Source organism: Natrix helvetica, assembly GCF_964273705.1.
Source record: "Natrix helvetica genome assembly, chromosome: 1".
NCBI lineage: Eukaryota > Metazoa > Chordata > Lepidosauria > Squamata > Natricidae > Natrix > Natrix helvetica.
In genome coordinates, this window is record NC_138548.1 from 283,890,547 (window position 1) to 283,910,974 (window position 20,428).

The 20,428-nt window shown below is 40.0% G+C and overlaps 1 protein-coding gene across 1 annotated transcript; it reads left to right on the top strand.

The window, feature by feature from the left end:
• Window positions 1–1,470: 1,470 nt before the first annotated feature.
• Window positions 1,471–17,672, top strand: LTC4S (leukotriene C4 synthase). Its single transcript, XM_081943847.1, has 5 exons — window positions 1,471–2,176; window positions 8,556–8,655; window positions 12,724–12,794; window positions 15,318–15,399; window positions 16,307–17,672. The coding sequence occupies exons 1-5, from the start codon at window positions 2,119–2,121 to the stop codon at window positions 16,398–16,400; spliced, it is 405 nt and encodes a 134-aa protein (XP_081799973.1). The 5' UTR covers window positions 1,471–2,118; the 3' UTR covers window positions 16,401–17,672.
• The last annotated feature ends 2,756 nt before the right edge of the window (window positions 17,673–20,428 follow it).

Consider the following 20,428-nt stretch of genomic DNA (forward strand, 5'->3'; position numbering starts at 1 on the left):
ACTCCATTCAGATGGATTTCAAGTCATGGTAAAATTAGCTTACATATTAGAAAAATATGTAGTACATTTTAAAAAATCTCTACCATAACCTATGTAACTAGGCTGTGCAGAAACTTCTGCATTTTTCTTGACAATGACAACATGGGCATCTTACATAATGTATGCAACTTTCATTAAAAATGATGTAAATTATATAAAGTTTGCAATTATGTAATTGACGAATTATACAAATAATGTCAGTTACAGACGTTTTCACCTCTGGACATTCTTGTTCACACTTTTTTCTCTCACCTTGTCTGTTAAAACAAGATTTTATGGCATTGATCAATTCCATATATTAAGGATATACCTTGAGAAAAATATAAGTGTCTTTAACAACTGTTATTTTTTGTAAAGGAGCGTAATCTGTGAGTCTCCATATTATTGAAGAAATAAGTGAGAAGCAGTAATATTTAATATACCTAATTAACATAATACACCCCTACCACTCCATGTTTTCTTCTTTCTGGGCAGATAGACACATTCTCAAACAATGTGTCAAGTTATTACCACTTTCCAATTTTTATTTTCTAAGGATACTCACTTTGGGTTGGCTAATAAGAAAGGAATTAAATTCACCGTTCACACTGAATTTACTGGAGGCTATTTAATGTGCAACACAAACTTGAGAATGTTTCTATCCAGCTTCTTGATAAATATATGACTTTTTCTGACCTTTCAAGGCAGTCAACTTTGGCCAGCAGTGATGGCTTCTCAAAGTCCAACAAAGGATGGGCAAGAAAGATACATAGGATTCAGAAGCAGCCTCATTAAATCATATTGGTATATTGCTCTGCTTATTAGTTGCATGCTAATCAGCATTACATTAAAAGAAACTGAACCAAGAACCTGAAAGGCACCAGGGAATGCTCCATAATAGTTATCTCCAGTGAGGTGTTAAATTAATAATAAATATTTTTCCAAAGTGTTAAAATAATTTTAAGAACGAAGACTCCCTATTCAAAGCAAGCTGACCCTACTGTAAAAGACCAAAACATTTAAATATGTTGTTTCATAGCTTATATACTTTTTAAGACTATTTCTTACTTGTGTCTTTCAATTACTGATTAAGTGTTCAAACTAGTATCCACAGTTTCAGTGGAAGATTCAACTTCATTAATAAAAGTTAAATTTCACATGGAGCGCACAGGTATAAGAACCAAAAGCTGTGAGAGAATAAATTGTTTAGAAATATTCCCAGATACACAAAGATGAGCCTTAAATAAAACAGCAGAAATTACAAAAGCATCAGAAGAGATTCTAGTTAACGTGAGAGGCTAATGTGAAGTTTCTTCAGACAAGTAGGCAATTTCCTCACCTCTGCCAATGTGTGTAAGAGAAGGGGAGGAGGAAGATCAAACTAACTTTGGGAAGTGACACAAGTTAAAATGACCAAAGAGGAAATGAGATCAAGCTGGGTGGTAGGATAAACAAATGCTTCTCTATGGTGGTTAACTATCTTCAGGTCATTCATAAAAGGGAGACAGTACTTCTTAGTCATTCTAATATTCAAATGTACATATTCTGTTTTTTCATTCCATCCCCACTACCCCAAAACACACACAGGCTGCTTTGAATGGAATTCGCATTGCTTTAGCCAGGAAGAATAACAAGGTTAAGGTGTGGGGAAGACTGTTCCCTATCCTCCTCTTTGCCTAATTCCACAACTTCCTTTGTGTGATTGATTGAGCAACTTGACTATGCTCCAAATGATATCATAGATATGGACCAGGTTTTTTTTTGCAATCTGCTCCATTAAAGGGCTGGTTATAAGCAATGTTATAAAATGTTCAGATGATTACTTTTCCCAGTCATAAAAGGGCAAGTTGAAAAAAACGTTTTTTGCTTTGATGGGTCCACAAGACTTCTCCAAAGAGAAACTTAGTTGATGTGCTTGATGGGATCCCTTTACAGCACCAGCAAGCAAGGAGTTAACTAACCAACGCTTTAAAAGAGGAAATGAAGGCATCTACTAATTATATTGAACAGCACTGCAGAATTATGACTTAAAGCAGAGAAGTTTCAAGGAGTGTCTAGCTTTGAGCTGTTCTACTTTCCTGGTGTCTTTTGAAGATTAAGATGTTGCACAATATAGCTCTGCTGTCCACTGTTACTGTTTTGGGTGTGCTGGAACAAGGTAAGGGATGCATTCTGCTCTTATACAAACAAATTGAACACTGCAAAAAAAAACCTTGGTTGTTAAGATAGCTATAAAATGTACATTGTATAAGAAATTTAGCAGTAGGTTAGCCAAAAAGCCAAAATTATTTGGGGCATTCTAGTAAGTCTTTTATAAAATAAACAGTAGCTCATGGTTTCTTTCAGCTATTTGGAGGGGCAAAAGCCAAAGATTGGGTTATAGAAACAGTGATTGTATATTGCCAGTAGTAGAGGTGTTTAGTTTGTCTAGTACAAGAACAAAAACTACAAAAAGAAATTATCTCTCCCAAAATCAAGGGAACATTTTGCTGTTAAATGTAAACTTATTCCATAAAGCCCCTTCTTGAGTTCAATGGGACACAATGTAAGCAGAGGACAAGTCCCAGAAGGTAAACCAAGCTATTGTACTGTATTCAGTAAGATAAACATAACTCTTTGTGTCCAGTTGAGATGCAGAAACCATCCTTTGCTTGCAGCCTCCCTCGTATTGCAGAATATTTTTCTGCTGTATGCTTTGTTTCTCCCCACTGCCCGTTTTATTACTGTCTCACTTCGATGGGACTAGTCTGCCCTACTTATGCCGACAGAAGGGGCATGCTGTGGAACCCATCAGTCAACTTCAGCTGGTGGGGATCCAGAAGAGCCTTTCCTGCTCTGGCTTTTGCTCTCTGGATATACAATACAATACAATAGTAGAGTTGGAAGGGACCTTGGAGGTCTTCTAGTCCAACCCCCTGCCTAGGCAGGAAACCCTATACCGTTTCAGACAAATAGCTATCCAACATCTTCTTAAATACTTCCAGTGTTGGGGCATTCACAACTTCTGGAGGCAATCTGTTCCACTGATTAATTGTTCTCACTGTCAGGAAATTTCTCCTCAGTTCTAAGTTGCTTCTCTCCTTGATTAGTTTCCACCCATTGCTTCTTGTTCTACCCTCAGGTGCTTTGGAGAATAGTTTGACTCCCTCTTCTTTGTGGCAACCTCTGAGATATTGGAATAATGCTATCATGTCTCCCCTAGTCCTTCTTTCTCTTAAGCTAAACATACCCAGTTCCTGCAACCGTTCTTCATATGTTTTAGTCTCCAGTCCCCTAATCATCTTTGTTGCTCTTCTCTGCACTCTTTCTAGAGTCTCCACATCTTTTTTACATCGTGGCGACCAGAACTGAATGCAGTATTCCAAGTGTGGCCTTACCAAGGCATTATAAAGTGGTATTAACACTTCACGTGATCTTGATTCTATCCCTCTGTTGATGCAGCCTAGAACTGTGTTGGCTTTTTTGGCAGCTGCTGCACACTGCTGGCTCATATTTAAATGGTTGTCCACTAGGACTCCAAGATCCCTTTCACAGTTACTACTACTGAGTAAGGTATCACCTATACTGTACCTGTGCATTCCGTTTTTGTTGCCTAAATGTAGAACCTTACTCTTTTCACCATTGAATTTCATTTTATTAGATAGTGCCCAATGTTCAAGTTTGTCAAGATCCTTCTGTATCTTAAGCCTATCTTCTGGAGTGTTGGCTATTCCTGCCAGCTTGGTATCATCTGCAAATTTGATGAGTTCCCCATTTATTCCCTCATCCAAATCATTGATGAAGATGTTGAAGAGTACTGGGCCTAAAACAGAGCCTTGGGGTACTCCACTACATACTTCCCTCCATGTAGATGCAGTTCCATTGAGAACTACACGTTGAGTGCGGTTGGTCAGCCAGTTACCAATCCATCTGGTGGTGATGCTGTCTAACCCACATTCTTCTACTTTATCTAGTAGTAGGTTATGGTCTACCTTATCAAAAGCCTTACTGAAGTCTAAGTAAATTATATCAACGGCATTCCTCTGGTCCACTAATTTTGTCACATTATCAAAGAATGTAATAAGATTAGTCTGGCATGATCTGTTTTTGACAAATCCATGTTGGCTTTTGGCTATTACTTTGTTTGCTTCTAGGTGTTCGCAAATTCGTTGCTTGATTATTTTTTCCAGAATCTTTCCTGGTATTGAGGTTAGGCTGATAGGTCTGTAGTTTCCTGGATCTAATTTTTTCCCTTTTTTGAAGATGGGAACCACATCAGCTCTTTTCCAGTCCTCTGGTAGTTCCCCGGTGTTCCAGGATCTCTGAAAGATATAATTCAGTGGTTCTGAGATCTCGTCTGCTAGTTCCTTCAGAACTCTGGGGTGTAATCCATCCGGTCCTGGTGATTTGAACTCGTCTAGGGTAGACAGGTGCTCACTTACCATTTTCTTCCCTATTTCAATTTGTGTTCCTAATTTTGTGGTGCTGCTTTTGATAGGTTGGACTGTTTTATCCCTTTGTGTAAAGACAGATGCAAAACATGAGTTAAATAGTTCTGCTTTCTCCCTGTTGCTTGTCACCTTCTTGCCACTTTCTCCTAGCAATGGACCAATTGTTTCCTTAACTTTTTTCTTGTTTTTAACATGTTGGAAGAAGCTTTTTTTGTTAATTTTTACTTTTGTGGCAAGCCTTTCTTCATTGTGAGCCTTAGCTTTCCTCACTTCATCTTTACAGGCTCGGGCTATTTGCTGATATTCTGCCTTAGTTATGTCCCCCTCCTTCCACTTTTTATACTTACTTTTTTTGTCTTTCAGTTTGTCAGATAGTTGTTTATGCAGCCATGCTGGTTTCTTTTGGGAGCTGTTGTTTTTCTTCTTCATTGGTATTGTGTTAGACTGGGCTTTTCTAATCTCATTTTTCAAAATTTCCCAAGCTTCTTGAGTTGTTTTCCCCTCGAGGATTCTCATCCATGGAATTTTTCCCAAGCTCTCTCTAAGTTTATTGAAATTAGCTTTCTTAAATCGTGGTCTCTGAGGCAACATCCACACCCACCCTTCCGAAAGGGCATGAAGATCTGGCTGTGCCAACTGACGTGGAGCTCCAATAGGAATGTGGCATTTTGGAGATGGCTAATGGGGTAGAAAACACCCCAGTCATCCCACCTCCTTCCTTCCTATCCACCTAGGCCAATTTAATTTTAATTTAATTTTAAATTTAAGATTTCTATTTATTGTTTTAATATTTTATACCTGTGATGGCGAAAGTATGGCACGTGTGCCAGCAGGCATGTGTGCCTTCGCCAGCTGCTCTTCTGGCTTCCAGCGGGCACATGTGCGCCAGCCGCCAGAGCGCCAGAAAACAGCCTGAAAAACAGCGTGTTTTGGGGGTTATTTTCCAGACCATTTTCAGGCCGTTTTTGGCCATTTTTAAAGCCATTTTTAGACGCTCTGGTGGAAAAACCCAAAACGGCCTGAAAATGGCCCATAAAACGACCTCAACACAGCTGGAAGAATGGCTTGAAAATGGCCTGAAAAGCAGTCAAAAACAGGCATGCTCACTGTTCTTGGGGTTTCCAGCACTCCAGCGCATGTGTATGCATTCACATTCTGGTTTGGGCACTCTGGACCAAAAAGGTTTGCACATCACTATTTTATACCATAGTTCTATTGAATGATGACATGCTGCCTAGAGTCACCTTTGTTGAGATGGGTAGCATGTTTAACAAATAATTTTATGGACTCATAGAATGCAAGAGTTGGAATTTACCTTGGAGATCATCTAGCCCAAGTGCCTGCTCAATACCAAAAATCCATTGCCAGGCCACCCAGTCACCCACCATTTAAATGCCCTGAGGAGCAATGTCACCACCTCCCAAGGCAGTTTGTTCTGCTACCAAACAATGTAACATTAGCATTTTGACTACTATCTAGGCAAAATTTACTTCTTTATGATTTAAACCCACTCTATTCTGTACTCTGAGCACTTCTGTCCCATCTTCTACATAAGAATCTTTCAGTTATTGAATAACTATCAAGTCTTCACACATTCTTCACTCTTCCAAGGTAAACACCCCCAACTGCTCCTCCTGAGTTTTTTCTCCCAGGTTTCTTATTGTCTTGGTTACTCCTCTTCTGGACACACTCCAGTGGGTCAAATGTTCTTCCTAAGTTGCTGGACCCACAACTGGCCCTAACATTCTTGGTGCTGTTTAACAAATGCAGAATCAAAGAACAAAGAACAACCATTTTTCTATTGCCCTTCTCATACTTGCCCTGGGCAGATTACAAGGCTGATGAAGAAGAAAAGCTGGAAGTTGTGAGGAAAATGTTGGTTTGGGACAAAGTTCTTTAAGTGTGCTTTGTTGATGCTTCCCAGGCAGGTGACAACTAAGAGGAGTTAATAAGGAAAGCTGTCCAAAAATATGCCGTATGTTTCCTACAATATCTTGGCAAACTTCAAATTCAATACAGTAATTGATTTATGGGTAATAATGTATTTGATATCCTTTTGTTTCCCTTCTTCTTCTTGCATATAACAATACCTTGTCGTAACATTTTCCACTGTAACATGACTGCGCACATCACGGTGAACAACAATTCAAACATATGAATAAAATGCACCTTTAAATGAAATGTTCTTTTTTTAATTTGGGCTTGATTCTGTGGTGGTTTTAATATTCACTTTTTGCTTCTTCTTTTTTTATTCTATGGTTTTAATTTCCATTTGAGGATAAAAAATGGAAAGAAGTATAGATCAAATCGTACCGTCAATTTGTGCAAGGCTGCACGCTGGCTTTCTGGTTTCAGCTACGTAATTTGATTTCAGCATTTTACCTTGGAATGTTTTGCTGACTGACTTGCTATTGAGAGGTTACTAAAGGTCTTCCAGCCGCTCCCAAACAGTGGAATGCAGGCCTTTTAGAATTGCTCTCAGACAAAGGGAAGATTGCAGATTTTAAAGGTGTGGAGCCAAAGCTTTTTAATTTGTTCCTTGTAGTTTGTTCCTACAATCTGAATATTAGCATATGAAGCAGTTAGTGAAAATGTTAATTAAAACCCAGACACACGCTTGGGTTTCTACGGATGCTTTTGTCAGTATTTTTGTTATGCTTTCTTTACCTTTTACTTGCACCACCTGTGTGGTGTTGGTGTATGATAATTTTTTAAAATTACATTAGCTCTTTAAAAATGGCATGTTTGTAGGCTTTAGGGGTGACAAAATACATTGTCTTATTTATTCCAAGTGTTTCTTAATGGCTCCATAACTATTTGCTATAAGGCTACATGCAAAAGAAATACGATTTTTAAAATTTTATTTTTCAAACAATGCAAAATAAAACATCGAAATAGATGCCACAAAAAAACATTTTAAAGTACTGCAAAGATAAGTTAAATAACATCATAGGACAGCAGCAGAAAAGAGAGATGGCAGGAAAGGAAAGAGTTTTTGGAGGTGGGGAAGAGTTTCCCCACTTGGGAAGGGGTGGTCTCATTGAAGGTAACCTTCCACAGTTGCTCAACATAAGAGACCCCTTACAGAACTGGGGCTCTAATCTGTCAATCATCTCCCTAGCCATTGAAGAATCTGCCATGTATGTCCCCATGGCAAGTAGGCCAAGGGTTTGGTCTAGTGGTGAAAGCACCAGGCTAGACAGTGAGAGACTCTAAGTTCTAGTCCCTTGTTAGACGTGAAAGCCAGATGGGTGACTTTGGGCCAGTCCTTCTCTCAGCCCAATCTATCTCACAGGGTTGTTGTGGAGAAAATAGGGGGGAAAAGTATTAGATATGTTCATCACCTTGAGTTTTTGTAAAAATAATAAAGGCAGGATACAAATAAAACACTCCCTTCTTATGACCCTGTAGTATCCATCCAGGGTAGAGTCGGAGCGACTGGATGGAGATGAGATTTATTGGCCAGATGCCCTTCCTGACACCTACATGAGAGTTCACAGCAGATATTTTTTATTTGCACCCTAGGAGAGAAACATCTGCTACTAGCTAGGATTGAACTCTCAACCTTCCAAGTGGGAGTCAAGAGTCTTCACCGCTAGGCCTATAGAAATGAATAGAATAAATGTATACAATGTAAAATGGGATCCTTTTGGAGAAATGTGGGTACTTCGACCACTTGAAGGTAAACCTCTCTCCATCTTATTAATGTTGAAAGAGAGGAAAAAGCCGATAAGAATCCAGTGATGCTTGTGGGTCTGTCTGAGGCTTTCTTGGGTTCTGCTTTTGTGTATTCAGTGTGAGCAGTGTTGGCTGATACAAGTGACTGAGTTGTTTTCCTTCACTAAGAGAACTAATAGTTAGATTGAGTAAAGGAAAGGCACACTCAGGCTAAGGCAACAACAGCTCTTTATTGTAACAGAACAACTATGTACAATCCAGCGAAGGTTCAGTCTGACAGCAGCCCTTTTATAGGGAGCTGTCAAACCCTTCGACCAATGAGATTGCATCTCTGTTCCCGCCGGAACAGAGGACCTTGGTGGAAACCATTATAACAGTTGCTAATATCTAACACTAATTATCTTCTCTCTACCTTTTGTTCACATCTAGCCTATTTTGCTGTTCAGGTGATCACCTTTCGGAGGAAGTTCAAAGTCTCTCCTCCCATCACTTCAGGCCCACCAGAGTTTGAAAGGATCTTCAGAGCACAGTAAGTTTTTTTTAGGAATATTTGTTGCCTTTGAAATACATTTAGGAAAAACAAGCTATTCCCTTTCAAGGCAAGTGATGTTATGCAAAGTTCATAAAAGAAGGGAAAACTCAAATAAAGAATGAAATGAGGAGACGGGGAGAAGAAAGCATAGCTGGATCTAGTTTATAGTAACATATTTGGCTAGAGCTTTTCATGCTTTTTGACTTGTTTTTTTTTTTAAGTTTTCTTTCTCTCTTAGGATCTCATCCACTCCATCCAATTGTGACTTTTTTCAACTTTATTCCTCTCAATCAGTTGACTCACTCTTCATGCATTTCCTCTGTGGTTTGATTTTCATTCATTCTTTCTGTCGAGCCACTTCAAAGATTTCTTTATTACGCATTCTTCAGAAGTACCCTCAACTTCCTTTCACTTTTCTCATGAACCTATTTTCAGATTGCAGTTTTGCAATTAAATTGTCACTCTTCTAATTCTAGACAAAGGGGAGGATCTTGACAAATATTGATTATGTGGAGTAACTGGGAGGTCTGGAGAACACCTCTGGTCTCTTTCTCTGTTTTGGTTTCCACAAACATGTTCAAACTGTTTTAGAATATTTCACATTCTAAGCAGAAAATGCCTGTAAAAATTCTCTCTAACGACATAAAATGAAACACAATGTTCAGACGTTTAGAGGAACAGAGTTTGAAGGGGCCTTGGAAGTCTTCTAAGTCCAACCCCCTGCTCAAGAAGGAGGCCCATACCATTCCAGACATGTGGTGTACCAGTCTCTTCTTAAACGCCTCCAGTGATGTAGCACCCACAACTTCTGAAAGCAAGCTCTTCCACTGGTTGTTTTCACTCTTAAGAAATTTCTATTTAGTTCTAGTTTGCTTCTCTCCTTGATTAGTTTCCATTCAATGTTTCTTGTCTTGCCTTCCGGTGCTTTGGTGACTGCTATCATGTCACCCCAGTCCTTCATTTCACTAGAAAATGTGCTCTTTCCTTACATTTTCTACAAGAGAGCAAAGCTGTAGAGCCAGTTTGGTCTAATGGTTAAAGCATCAGTCTAGAAACTAGGAGGCTATGAGTTCTAATCCTACCCCGGCATGAAGTCCCTGGCAGGAGACTTTGGGCTGGTCACTCACTCTCAGCCCAAACCACCTCAGAGGATTATTCTGGGGAAAAGAGGAGGAGGTGGAGGAGGAGGAGGAGGGGATATTAGTTAATTGCCCTAAGTTAGTCATAAAAATAATAAATGTGGGATATAAATAACTAATTATTCAAAGGCATGGTAAAGCTTTTCACGAATGGTTAATGGTAGCTGCCTCATTTCCACATGGCCTTAACTGTGTTTCGCGAGAAAAGGTAAACACACGAAGGTTTTTCATAACAAAAAAGCTGTTTTGCAATAACTAACCACATTCTACACATTTCAGGCAAACAGCCATCTCCTTTCCAAAGTACCAATGGGAGGGGCTGATTTGCACTGAGCAAAGAGAGAGAGGAAACAAGAGCTTTGTTTTCAAGGGTGTGGCTTTTTTTGCTAAAGTAGCCTGCTTTCCATAGCTTTCCATAGTTTGTTCCAAATATGGGATGTTCCAGATAACCTGCTCCAACATTCCCTAGCCACCATGACCTCTGCTGAGAATTCTGGGAGGTGATGTCCACACTTCTGGAGGGTTGCCGGGGTGAGAAACACAGTTCTAGACCCATCAAGTCAAATAAAAGTGTCCAGTTCCTTGCATCTGTTCTTAAACAGAAGCATTTGCTGTTTGCTATTGTGGGGAAGAAACATTTGGCCCGGTTCCAAGCCAGAAGAAAGACTCTGGAAATAAAATGGAGGCTGGTTGATTGCAAAGAAAGTGTTTGTTTATTTGGCTTTCACAAAACTTCAGTGACAGTAGCAGTGTTTCTGGGGTGGCTGACAAAATGGCTGAGTGATTGAATGGATCTTTATAGGATTCCGGGGTTTTGTGATTGAGATGCTCCATGCAATGTAGTGAGCCTTGTGTCTTTTACAAACCTTTTAGCTGAAAGCATTTTGTTTTTGAATAGACTGGCCCAGTCTTTCTGAATGGGTACAAAATCTGCATTCTTAAAGGTCAGCCTGTTCAAGCTTCTTAGTTTGAAGCTGTTTTCCTATGGCAGGAAGACTGTGGCTGCTTTCTGCCTTTGTTAAGGTTTTTCTCCATTTCTCCTTTGGGAAAATATAATATTCTGCCTCTTTTAATATTTCCCAAAATATTTCATACTCGGGGGCAGACTTCCCACACTATCTTTAAAATGAATGGACTGAATTTTCAACTTACTATCTTCTGACTTTGGCTCTTCCAATGAGATGTGGATTTGCCAATCGCCACAAGATGTTCCTAAGATGACTGGCAGCTCCAAAATGTGGTTTTGATTGGTTCAAAATGCTGTCCGATACGTTCTATTTATATTGAGTGAACTGCACGGATTTCTTGCTTATTTCTGGACATAATTTAACTTACAATTAACCTTTCAGTTCATCTTTACTTAGAGATCAGCTGATGAAGTTCTTTTTTCAGCTTCCTGTTTTATTTGTGGTTTGGTTGTGGTATATAACTAGGCAGAGTCTTTTCCTTGGAAATGCTCACACTTTTCAAATTTCCCGTGTAGAATAAATTAGTTAAAATTGTCCCACTTCCCCCTGAAGGGAGGAAATGATCAAAATGTCAGATCCGGTAAGAAAATGAACTATTTGTGATAATGAAACTCCTTCTATCCGATCTATTGCAGTTCATGTAGTATAAAATGAGATAGGTAGGCGGCTATACATGGAAGTGAGAAGCTCTGCTTCCTTTATGCCAAATGTTGGAACAGATCCAGAGGTGGGTTCCTACCGGTTCAGCCTGGTTGGCAGAACCAGTAGTGGTTTGCCGGCCTGGGACGCCAGAACTAGCAGCAAACTAGGCCTACCACGCCTCTGAACCGGTTCTCCAATTGGCGCAGCATGTTTTTTCCCCATTTTTTAATGTTCTGCGCATGCGCAGACCTATTTATGGGCAACTCCGCACACAGTATGCGTCTGGCAGGTGTGTGAGCGAAGCAAGCGCAAAATTGCATGCACACCGAACCGGCAGTAATGCCGGTAGCAACCCACCCCTGAACAGATCCCAGATCTACCTTATTTACATTCAAGTCCTCTATGCTAGACACCATGATCTTACAGACATCACTCCCCCATATAATGGTACCTTACCTATAATTAGAGACTTAATTTTGAGTGCCTTCACATGCTTTGGCAATAAACTCTAGAATGTGGCATTTTAAAATAAGTGATAGAACCTCCTCTTCCCCACTCCCAACCGCCAAGGAATACCATCTTCAAATGGGTCTACTAATGCTTACTTTATCTTTTCAGCAGCAGACAAAGCTCATTTTCTTTTCCTTCACCTTTTAATTGCTTTGTATGCAGTGTAATATTTTATTTTTGTGATGCTTTGTTGTAACAATTTATTTTTGTTGCCAGAAGAGACTCTGCTATAGATCCAAAAACTTATCTTTTCCATAAAATGTATGAGGCAAATGTTCAGTTTCTGTGTAATTATACCTCAATACTGTAATTATCACATCTTCAAATTTTTTTAACCTCCATTTCAGTCCCATTTCTCCCCCCACCCCCACTTGTCTCTAGTTGGTCAGATTTTAGAATGTAGGCCCACTTTTTAAAGGGAAACCTTTATTTCTATAATCAAAAGGGATTTTCAATTGTTACCACCCACCAGGCATGCAATTCAGCAATAAGGACACGAACAAACATCATGATTATTTTTATAGACTGGAACAAAAAGATCCACATTTTAGAAGTAGGGAAATAATGCATGGGTTGCAAAAATATTGTGGCTGCAAAAGAGCAGAGAGGAGAAATGTTCTGAAAATGTGTACACACGTTTGTCTATAGTGGTCTGAGATGAATTTGTGAATGGATGTAGAAATGAGCTGAAATGAACATATAGAGGTCAAGAAAATGAGAATCAGAGCAAATTTGACAGATTTGTTCAATCCCAATTATTTTTCCTCATCAGCGGCAAACTGATTGTTTTCTTCTTTTTTTATCAGAGCAAATTGCTCAGAATATTTCCCAATATTTCTCTCCCTCTTATGGGTGGCTGGAGTCTTTTCTCATCAAGGTAAGAAATAAAATCCTAATTCAGAATCTCTCAACTGTGATGTCCTTTCTGCAAGTAAAAATATGGAATAATAAGTGAGACGCTGGAGAACTTTTTAAAAGCCCTCCATGGCTTTTTACTTTTTATTGTTAATATTTATCTAAAGTAACTGCATTGTAAATAAAAAGTTAAGTATTAAAATCCAGTAGGCAGGTAGAGTTTTCATGAAGGAGGGCCTTATATTTGCAGTGGTAGAGATGATGTACCTTGGATTTCCCTGGAGAATTTTCTGTAGCTACTACTGACTTTGGTATCACCTGCATACTCCCGCTTCATTTGTTTGCTCCAAAATGCTGAGTGCCATCTATGGCCAATCTGATGCTTTTTTCATCTAAAATGCACTACCTGTAAATGATGTAACAGACCAATTCACATGAGAACAAGCTGAAGAAGGCTGATTACAGGTAGTCCTTGACTTATGAACACGACTGAGTCCAAAATTTCTGTTGCTGAGCAAGACATTTGTGAATTTTGACCCATTTTACAACCTTTCTTGCCACAGTTGTTAAGCTAGTAACATGGTTATTAAGTGAATCTGGCTTCCCATTGACTTTGTTTGTCAGAAGGTCACAAAAGATCACATGACCCCAGGACACTGCAACCGTCATAAATGTGAGTCAGTTGCCAAACATCTGAATTTTGATCATGTGACTATGGGGATGCTGCAACGGTTGTAAGTGTGAAAAACAGTCATAAGTCACTTTTTTTAGTGCCGTTATAACCCTGAACAGTCTCTAAATGAATTGTTGTAAGTCGAGGACTGCCTATATATATGTGAGATACTATTATTATTGAAGTTATTATATACTCTCAGATTTGGCGGACGTTTCATGAGACGTTTGGGTAAAACAGATCCCATCTCAATCAGGTCAGCGTAGGGAAGAACAAGTATTATATTCTATAGGCTCAAGCTACAAGGAAATCCAAGAATTCATGCTATTGCTTCTGTCTAAAAATCTTTACAGTTGTGCTAATATATACCGTATTTTTGGAGTATAAGACACACCTTTTTCCCTCAAAAAAGAGGCTGAAAAAACTGGGTGCGTCTTATGCACTGAACACAGCATTTTTTGCCTCCCGAAGCCCCGCCCCCTTCACCAAAATGGCTGTGCAGAGCCTGTAGAAGGCTTTTAGAGAGCTCCTGGGGGCTGGGGAGGGCAGAAATGAGCAAGAAACAGGTCATATTTTTCTCAATTTTGCCCCCCACAGCCTCCAGGAGCACTTCTATAAGCTTCCTAAAGACTATCCATGCTCTTTTTTTTGCAAAACACGGGGCCGTTTTTGTGAAAAACTGGCTATTTTTTGCTTGTCCCCCCCCCCAGCACTATACAAGCCTCCTAAGGGCTATTCATGCCCTTTTTTTTTGAAAAAAACTGGCCCATTTTCACAAAAAACGGGCCGTTTTGGGGAGATTTGCAGAGTGAAAAAACTTTTTTTAAAAAATTTGCTTCTTCAAAACCTTGGTGCATATTATACTCTGGTGCGTCTTATACTCCGAAAAATACAGTAATGGGAGGATCTATACAATAGTGCTCCTTTACATGACTGAAATTCCACAGACCTGACTACATTAAGTCTGACAAAGCAAGCAGCAAAGCAAGAACAGGCTTGGTGTTTTTCTTTCCAAATATGTTTATGATATTGGTTTTGTTCATGATTTTTTTACTGATTTTTCAGAAAGGTATACTACCTAAAGCAGGGGTCAGCAACCTTAAACACTCAAAGAGCTACAAAGGTCCTAAACAGAAGTCCCCCGTTCAATTCTGGAACTGACCAGAAGTCCCGTTCCCCCATCATAGAGTCTCCTCCTAGTGTGGCATCCTTTTTCCTCCACCTGTCCTAACGAAAGCCCCTATCAATTGTGGAGCCGACTGGCGACAGGGAGCCACAGCAGAGGGATGAAAGAGCCACATGTGGCTCCCGAGCCACAGGTTGCTGACCCCTGACCTAGAGTCACTTTGGCGATTGAGACTGTTTTAAGAATGAATTAATTAAAAAATAAAAGTTGATAGAGAAATTGTAATTTAAGGTTTCTTTTATTAATTAGTCCTCAGTTGTCGGAAAATATCTTTTTAAGCAGTGACTTTTGCAGTATTTTATTGTCTGTTTCATCGTTAAGGCAAGGCTGGTGGGAGTCCCTTTAAGCTGTAAAAGTTCCCACCATTCCAAGTAGCTGGTGGATGAGTATCTAAGCAAGTTTTTTGGAGGGAGGCTGGGGAAAGGCAGGACTACTCCCTTCACTGCATATATATTTAATAGTGGCAGTTAAGCCTCCTTTATCACTCCATCAATGCACAAATAATGATGTTTGCAAACCTGATTTGCTGTACTTGTGTCCTGCCCTTGAGTTGCCTCAGGAAAACTTTTTTTTAAAGAAAAAATGCCCTTCCTTTGTTGTATTTCTTATTGAAATTAGTATGTACTTCTTATTGAAATTAGTATTTGATAAACTTTCTAAGTAACTGATTACTGCCTTCTCTGTAGTTTTGGCTGCATTGTGTGGAGTAATTTACCTGTATGCTCGTTATCAATACTTTAGAGGATATGCCTATTCTGCTGAAAGAAGGTGAGTAATCCTTCTGTGAAATACATCAAATAGATGGTCTTTCAGACAAGTAATTTTGCTGATGTTCAAGCTAGATTTTATAGCCTCGAGAGCAACAGAAATCCATCTCTAAACTGGACTGCTTTAGGCTTAAAGGCAGGTAACACAGTGTAAGATGTTTTCCAATACAGAAACCATCCCTTGCATAAAACAAATTAGGTGGTTTTTTAAATCTCCCCTAACTTCCTGTCTCCTAAGTACCCACAGAAATAGATTAATTTTATATTTAACCTCATAAGCTCTCAAAGGGTATAGATTTGACACAGATTAAGCACTTCATTGATAATTAAGACTAAGAAAATGCATCATCTTGGACAATCTCTTTCATTGGCCCTTTTCTGACTTGTGGACTTCAACTTCATCAGGAATTCTGGGAGTTGAGGTCTACAAGTCAGAAAGGGGCCATAATTTCCCACCCCTGCTCTACATCATTTCCCCTTTCTAATATTTTAAGAGAAGAAACTACCAGAAACTGACTATCCTTCTGTGGTTAGTCCAAGAAGATAAGGTATAGAATTGTGCAAGTCTAGATCATCTCAAGGCCATTCCATGTTCGGTGAATTTGGAAAGATGAAGGTCTGGACTTGAGAGGTTACGTCAGGGGGAAAAAGAATCAGAACTGAGGATGTGGGTACAGTTTGACTGTTACCATCCTACAACACTAGGAGTTACAAGTTAGTCAGTTAATTCTGCTAGATCGGCATTTTTTAAATCCTTCCCCAGTAATGCAGCTTGTATCTGCAGGGTTTGTCTTAGTCTATTTACCAAGTTACTATGGAAGCTATTTGTGAGAATACTGACATTACTGTGGCAACAGCCAACCTCAATTAACTCTAGCTTTTTTCCCCTCTCCTTTCTATTTGCACAGATTGGGCCCCATGTATTTCAGCAGCGGAATTCTTTTAATTCTTATTGGCTTGTCCATGGTGGGACTACTTATCCATTTTGTGCGATACTTTTGATTCCTCAAAAGTGCTAATGAATCAGCAATTCATTCCTTTCAACTGACAAAATGCTGAATGATTTGCTCCTTAGTTTTCAACTTTCATTTCTCCTTCCCCTCCCCAAATTAAAACAATTTTGCACATCAGCCTTTTCGAACTATAATTTTCTAGAAATGTATTTTCGTTTTCTGTTAATGTTCCCATGGCTTTCTCAGTATTATTGTTGTATCTATTTCCTGTGTTAAAAGAAATTGTTGCAACAGACATATTACAAGGTAAAATTCTGAATAATACATGATGTACTATTAGGCTAATTTCTGATGCTTTGAACAAGGAACAGGAGGCGTCAAGAGAGCCAGTCAAGGTCTGAATTCAGTGCAGTTGGAATCAGTGTCTTGTATTAAGATGTTATGCTCATGGGATCCAGTCTACTGGAAGACAACCAGAATTAAGCTCAAAATGATTGTTAGGAACCATGGATGAAACCGAGGTTTCTTTTAAAGAACCCTTATTGGGCTTTTCTCAGAAAAAACCCATCCAGTTGCAGGAATGAGGTTATACATGAATAAATTGATGAAAAGGTTTACTCTTTTACCATAGTTTTCAATTATTAAGCTGATTTTGTCTTTATTATAATTGTCTTTCGCCTCACAATCAGGAGGCTGTGAGTTCAAACGTAGGTAGTAGCAGATATTTCTCTCGGTGAGCTTTTCATTTTTCATCCAAGAAGCTTCTTCAGTTCAGAACTGAAGTGGACTGAAGAACTGAAGAAGCCTCCTGAATGAAAAGCGAAATGTCTTCAAGAAAAAAAAAGCAAAGAAAGTCCAGTTGCCTTTTGAAAAGCATCTTTGGGACTCCTGAAGTTATAGCACCTTCTAGAGGAGCAGTTGGAGGCCATGATTAAGAAAGCCTTTGATTAGCTTAAGCTAATGCGTCAGGGTAATCAAGGTCCTACTGGGAGATTGGCAAGGTAGAAATGAGTAGCAACGTGTGCCAAATTCTATATTTCTATATAATAGCTGCTCAGTGAAATGCTTTTGAGTATTTTGCACACTAGATCAGTTAACTTCAGACTTCAATGGCAGAACTTTCTGTTCTTGGCTAGACTCACCTGGTGTATACAAGGCACTCTTTGGCCTGAGTGTGGTCTTTCAAGGATAAGAGAAGATAAGTTAAACTTCTCCTTGTACTTGGCAAGGACAGCTGGACATGCTGACAAAATACACCAATCCACCCTGTCCTTGGCAGAGATGAGCAGACGTACTGTACATAGGTGTAATTATTATCTATAATCTACTCAGTGACGTGCGGTGAGGTTTATGACTGGTGAGGCACTGACACAGTGCTGGGTTTCAAATATTTTTAGACTTGTGGACTTCAACTCCCAGAATTCCACAGCCAGGCATGCTCAGTTCCGATTTAAAGCGACAGCATTTGTTTTTCTCCTTTGCTCCTTCTTTCTTTTTTTCTTTCTTCTCCCTTCCCCTCCTTCCTCCCTCTCTCCCTTCCTCCCCCTCTCTCAAACACATGCACACACACACCCAGAAGTTGGATTGGACTATCTCTCCTACCCCCTTCCCTCTCTCACTCACTCTCAAACAAACCCACACACACACAAAAGTTGGATTGGATATATTTTCCAGTGGCTTAAAAGCAGTTCCTCTGTCATCCCCCCCATTCCCCTGCTGCCTTCCCCAAACACCTCCACCATTGCAAATGCAGCCTGCTGTCTGGGTGGGAAATGCCTGGAACACAATAAAGCCCACCCACTCACCTCCTGCTGGCAGGCTGGGGTGAGAGGAGAGGCAGAGAAGCCGGAGGGGAGCTGATCCGAGCCTTCCAAAAGAAAGAGGCTGGGGGAAAGTGTGTGTACTACAGCATGGCTCTTTGCCTGGCTTCCTGCCTCCTCCTGTGGTCTCCTCAGTGCTCGCTTGTGCTCTCCCTCCCCAAGTGTAGTTTGATTGCAGGCAGAGCCACGTTGCCTTTTCAAACTTGTAATCAGTGAAGCTGGGCTAGATTTTTATATAGTTTTATCCAGCTGTGTGTGTGTGAGAGAGAAATGAATGGGGGCCTGGGGAGGAAGTCACTACACTTGGGGAGGGAGAGCACCAGTGAGGAGACCACAGGAGGAGGCAGGAAGCCAGGCAAAGAGCCATGCTGTAGCACACACATCTGCCCCGCAACGTGGCTCTGCCTGCAATCAAACTACACTTGGGGAGGGAGAGCACAAGCGAGCACTGAGGAGACCACAGGAGGAGGCAGGAAGCCAGGCAAAGAGCCATGCTGTAGTACGCATGCAGTTCTCCTGCCTCATAGTAGAGGGTGCTTTTTAAGAGGCTTTTTTAACAGTTAAGCAGAGTCATCCACGGTGAGGCAGTAACTAGCTCAGCCTGACCTCAGCTCTCGCCTTTTTCCTTTTACATTTTTTTTCTTTTCATGATGAGAGTGGTGAGGCTGTGCCTCACTTGCCTCACCTGACTGCACGTCACTGAATCTACTGTATATAAACCAGTCAGAAGCACTTGTAGAGTGGAACTTTAGAACAGACCTAATCTGAGAGTTAATGTACACTTGCTGATTTGGAGAGGTTTCCTGACTAACAGAAGGGGTGCAAGATTTCTTTACCTTAGATATTAGTATTATACTCTTTGTAAGTTGTATTTGATTGTTTTCTCCTTTATTTTTCATATTGCTTTGGAATAAAACCTTGATTATCCATTCTGGTGTCATTATTGCCTCTGAAGCCAAAAGTAGATGCAACTCAAACAGGGCAACCATTTTCCTGCAATAGGATGTACAGATAATCCTTGGGTTGTAATAGCCGTTAGGACTGGAATTCCTATCACTACATAATGTGGTTCTGAAAGCAACAGCAAACGCAGAGACTACGTGGCTCATTAAGAGAGGACTCAGGTGACTGAAATTCTAGACAAGCAATGCTGCAGGCGGATGCTAATGAACATAGGTGGGCTGGCAGGCACTTTGGAACATGGGTGGGTGGACACTGTGGAATACAAGATTCCTGGGATCTCATCCTTTGCAGGAGGACTCTTAACCAAAAAAAGTGGGGGTGACTTGTGGCCTTTTCTGCTAGTTTCACCTTTGATTTTGCTTGCAGAAAGCTGTCAGGGAAGATTGCAAATGAAGATCCTATGGCCACAGCCCACTGCAATATTGTAATCATAAGCGGGGCACCTGAGTGCTCAGATTGTGATCATACAATGGGGGGGGGGGGACTTGCATGGCCAGAACCCCTGATGACTAGACATAAGTCCCCCTTGCTCAGCACCATCATAACTGTATGATCACTGAACAGAACTGTCATAATCCAAGGACCAACTTTAGTGAGGACAGCAAGTCGTACCCTGGTAATCTCTTGTTCAAATTACTGAAATTCACTCTATGTGAGGTTGTCCTTGGCTTCAGCAGGTCTAAACTACAGCAGCCCACATTTACAGTATATTGATCTGTCTTATTACAGTTAAATCACATCACTGAGTATCTGCTACAAAGGATATAAGCATGCACAAGCCTCTGATTTACCAAATCACTATCTGCCATTTGTATGCTATACCTGCTTCTATTTATATTTGCCCTTCATATCCATTTGAGGCCCAGAAGGTTTTTAGAAATAAAAGTGATGCTGGAAAATAGCTGTGTATTTCAGAGCATGCCAGTTTCCCATTTCTTTTAATTAAAGTAATGTCTTGGAAATATAAAACGTCAACTGAAACAGAAAGACTAGTGAATGGCCTAAAGATGCCTAGAAGTATACTGACATCCCTTGATGTTAAGCTGGGACTTCTAGATCTTTTTGACAAATTGGAGAAATCACCAGATTCAGACAATATTAACTTAAGAGTTTTAAAAGATATCAAATGTGAAGTTGCAGCTCTTCTCACAAAATATGTTCCAGGTCTTTAGAATCTTACCAAAAAAACTGAAAAGTGACCAATCTAAATGATTCAATGAAGACTGTTAGATTGCTTTGATTAAATTGGTTGAAAAGATTAGTAACTTTCATGTCAGATAAATGTTCTGCAATC

What these genes read in the sequence shown, in the direction of transcription:
- LTC4S (XM_081943847.1), top strand. Translation starts at nt 2,119, where the DNA reads ATGTTGCACAATATAGCTCTGCTGTCCACTGTTACTGTTTTGGGTGTG. An exon ending in TTTGGGTGTGCTGGAACAAG is followed by an intron (nt 2,177 to 8,555) that starts GTAAGGGATGCA and finishes GTTCACATCTAG; the next exon opens with CCTATTTTGCTGTTCAGGTG. An exon ending in TGGAGTCTTTTCTCATCAAG is followed by an intron (nt 12,795 to 15,317) that starts GTAAGAAATAAA and finishes CCTTCTCTGTAG; the next exon opens with TTTTGGCTGCATTGTGTGGA.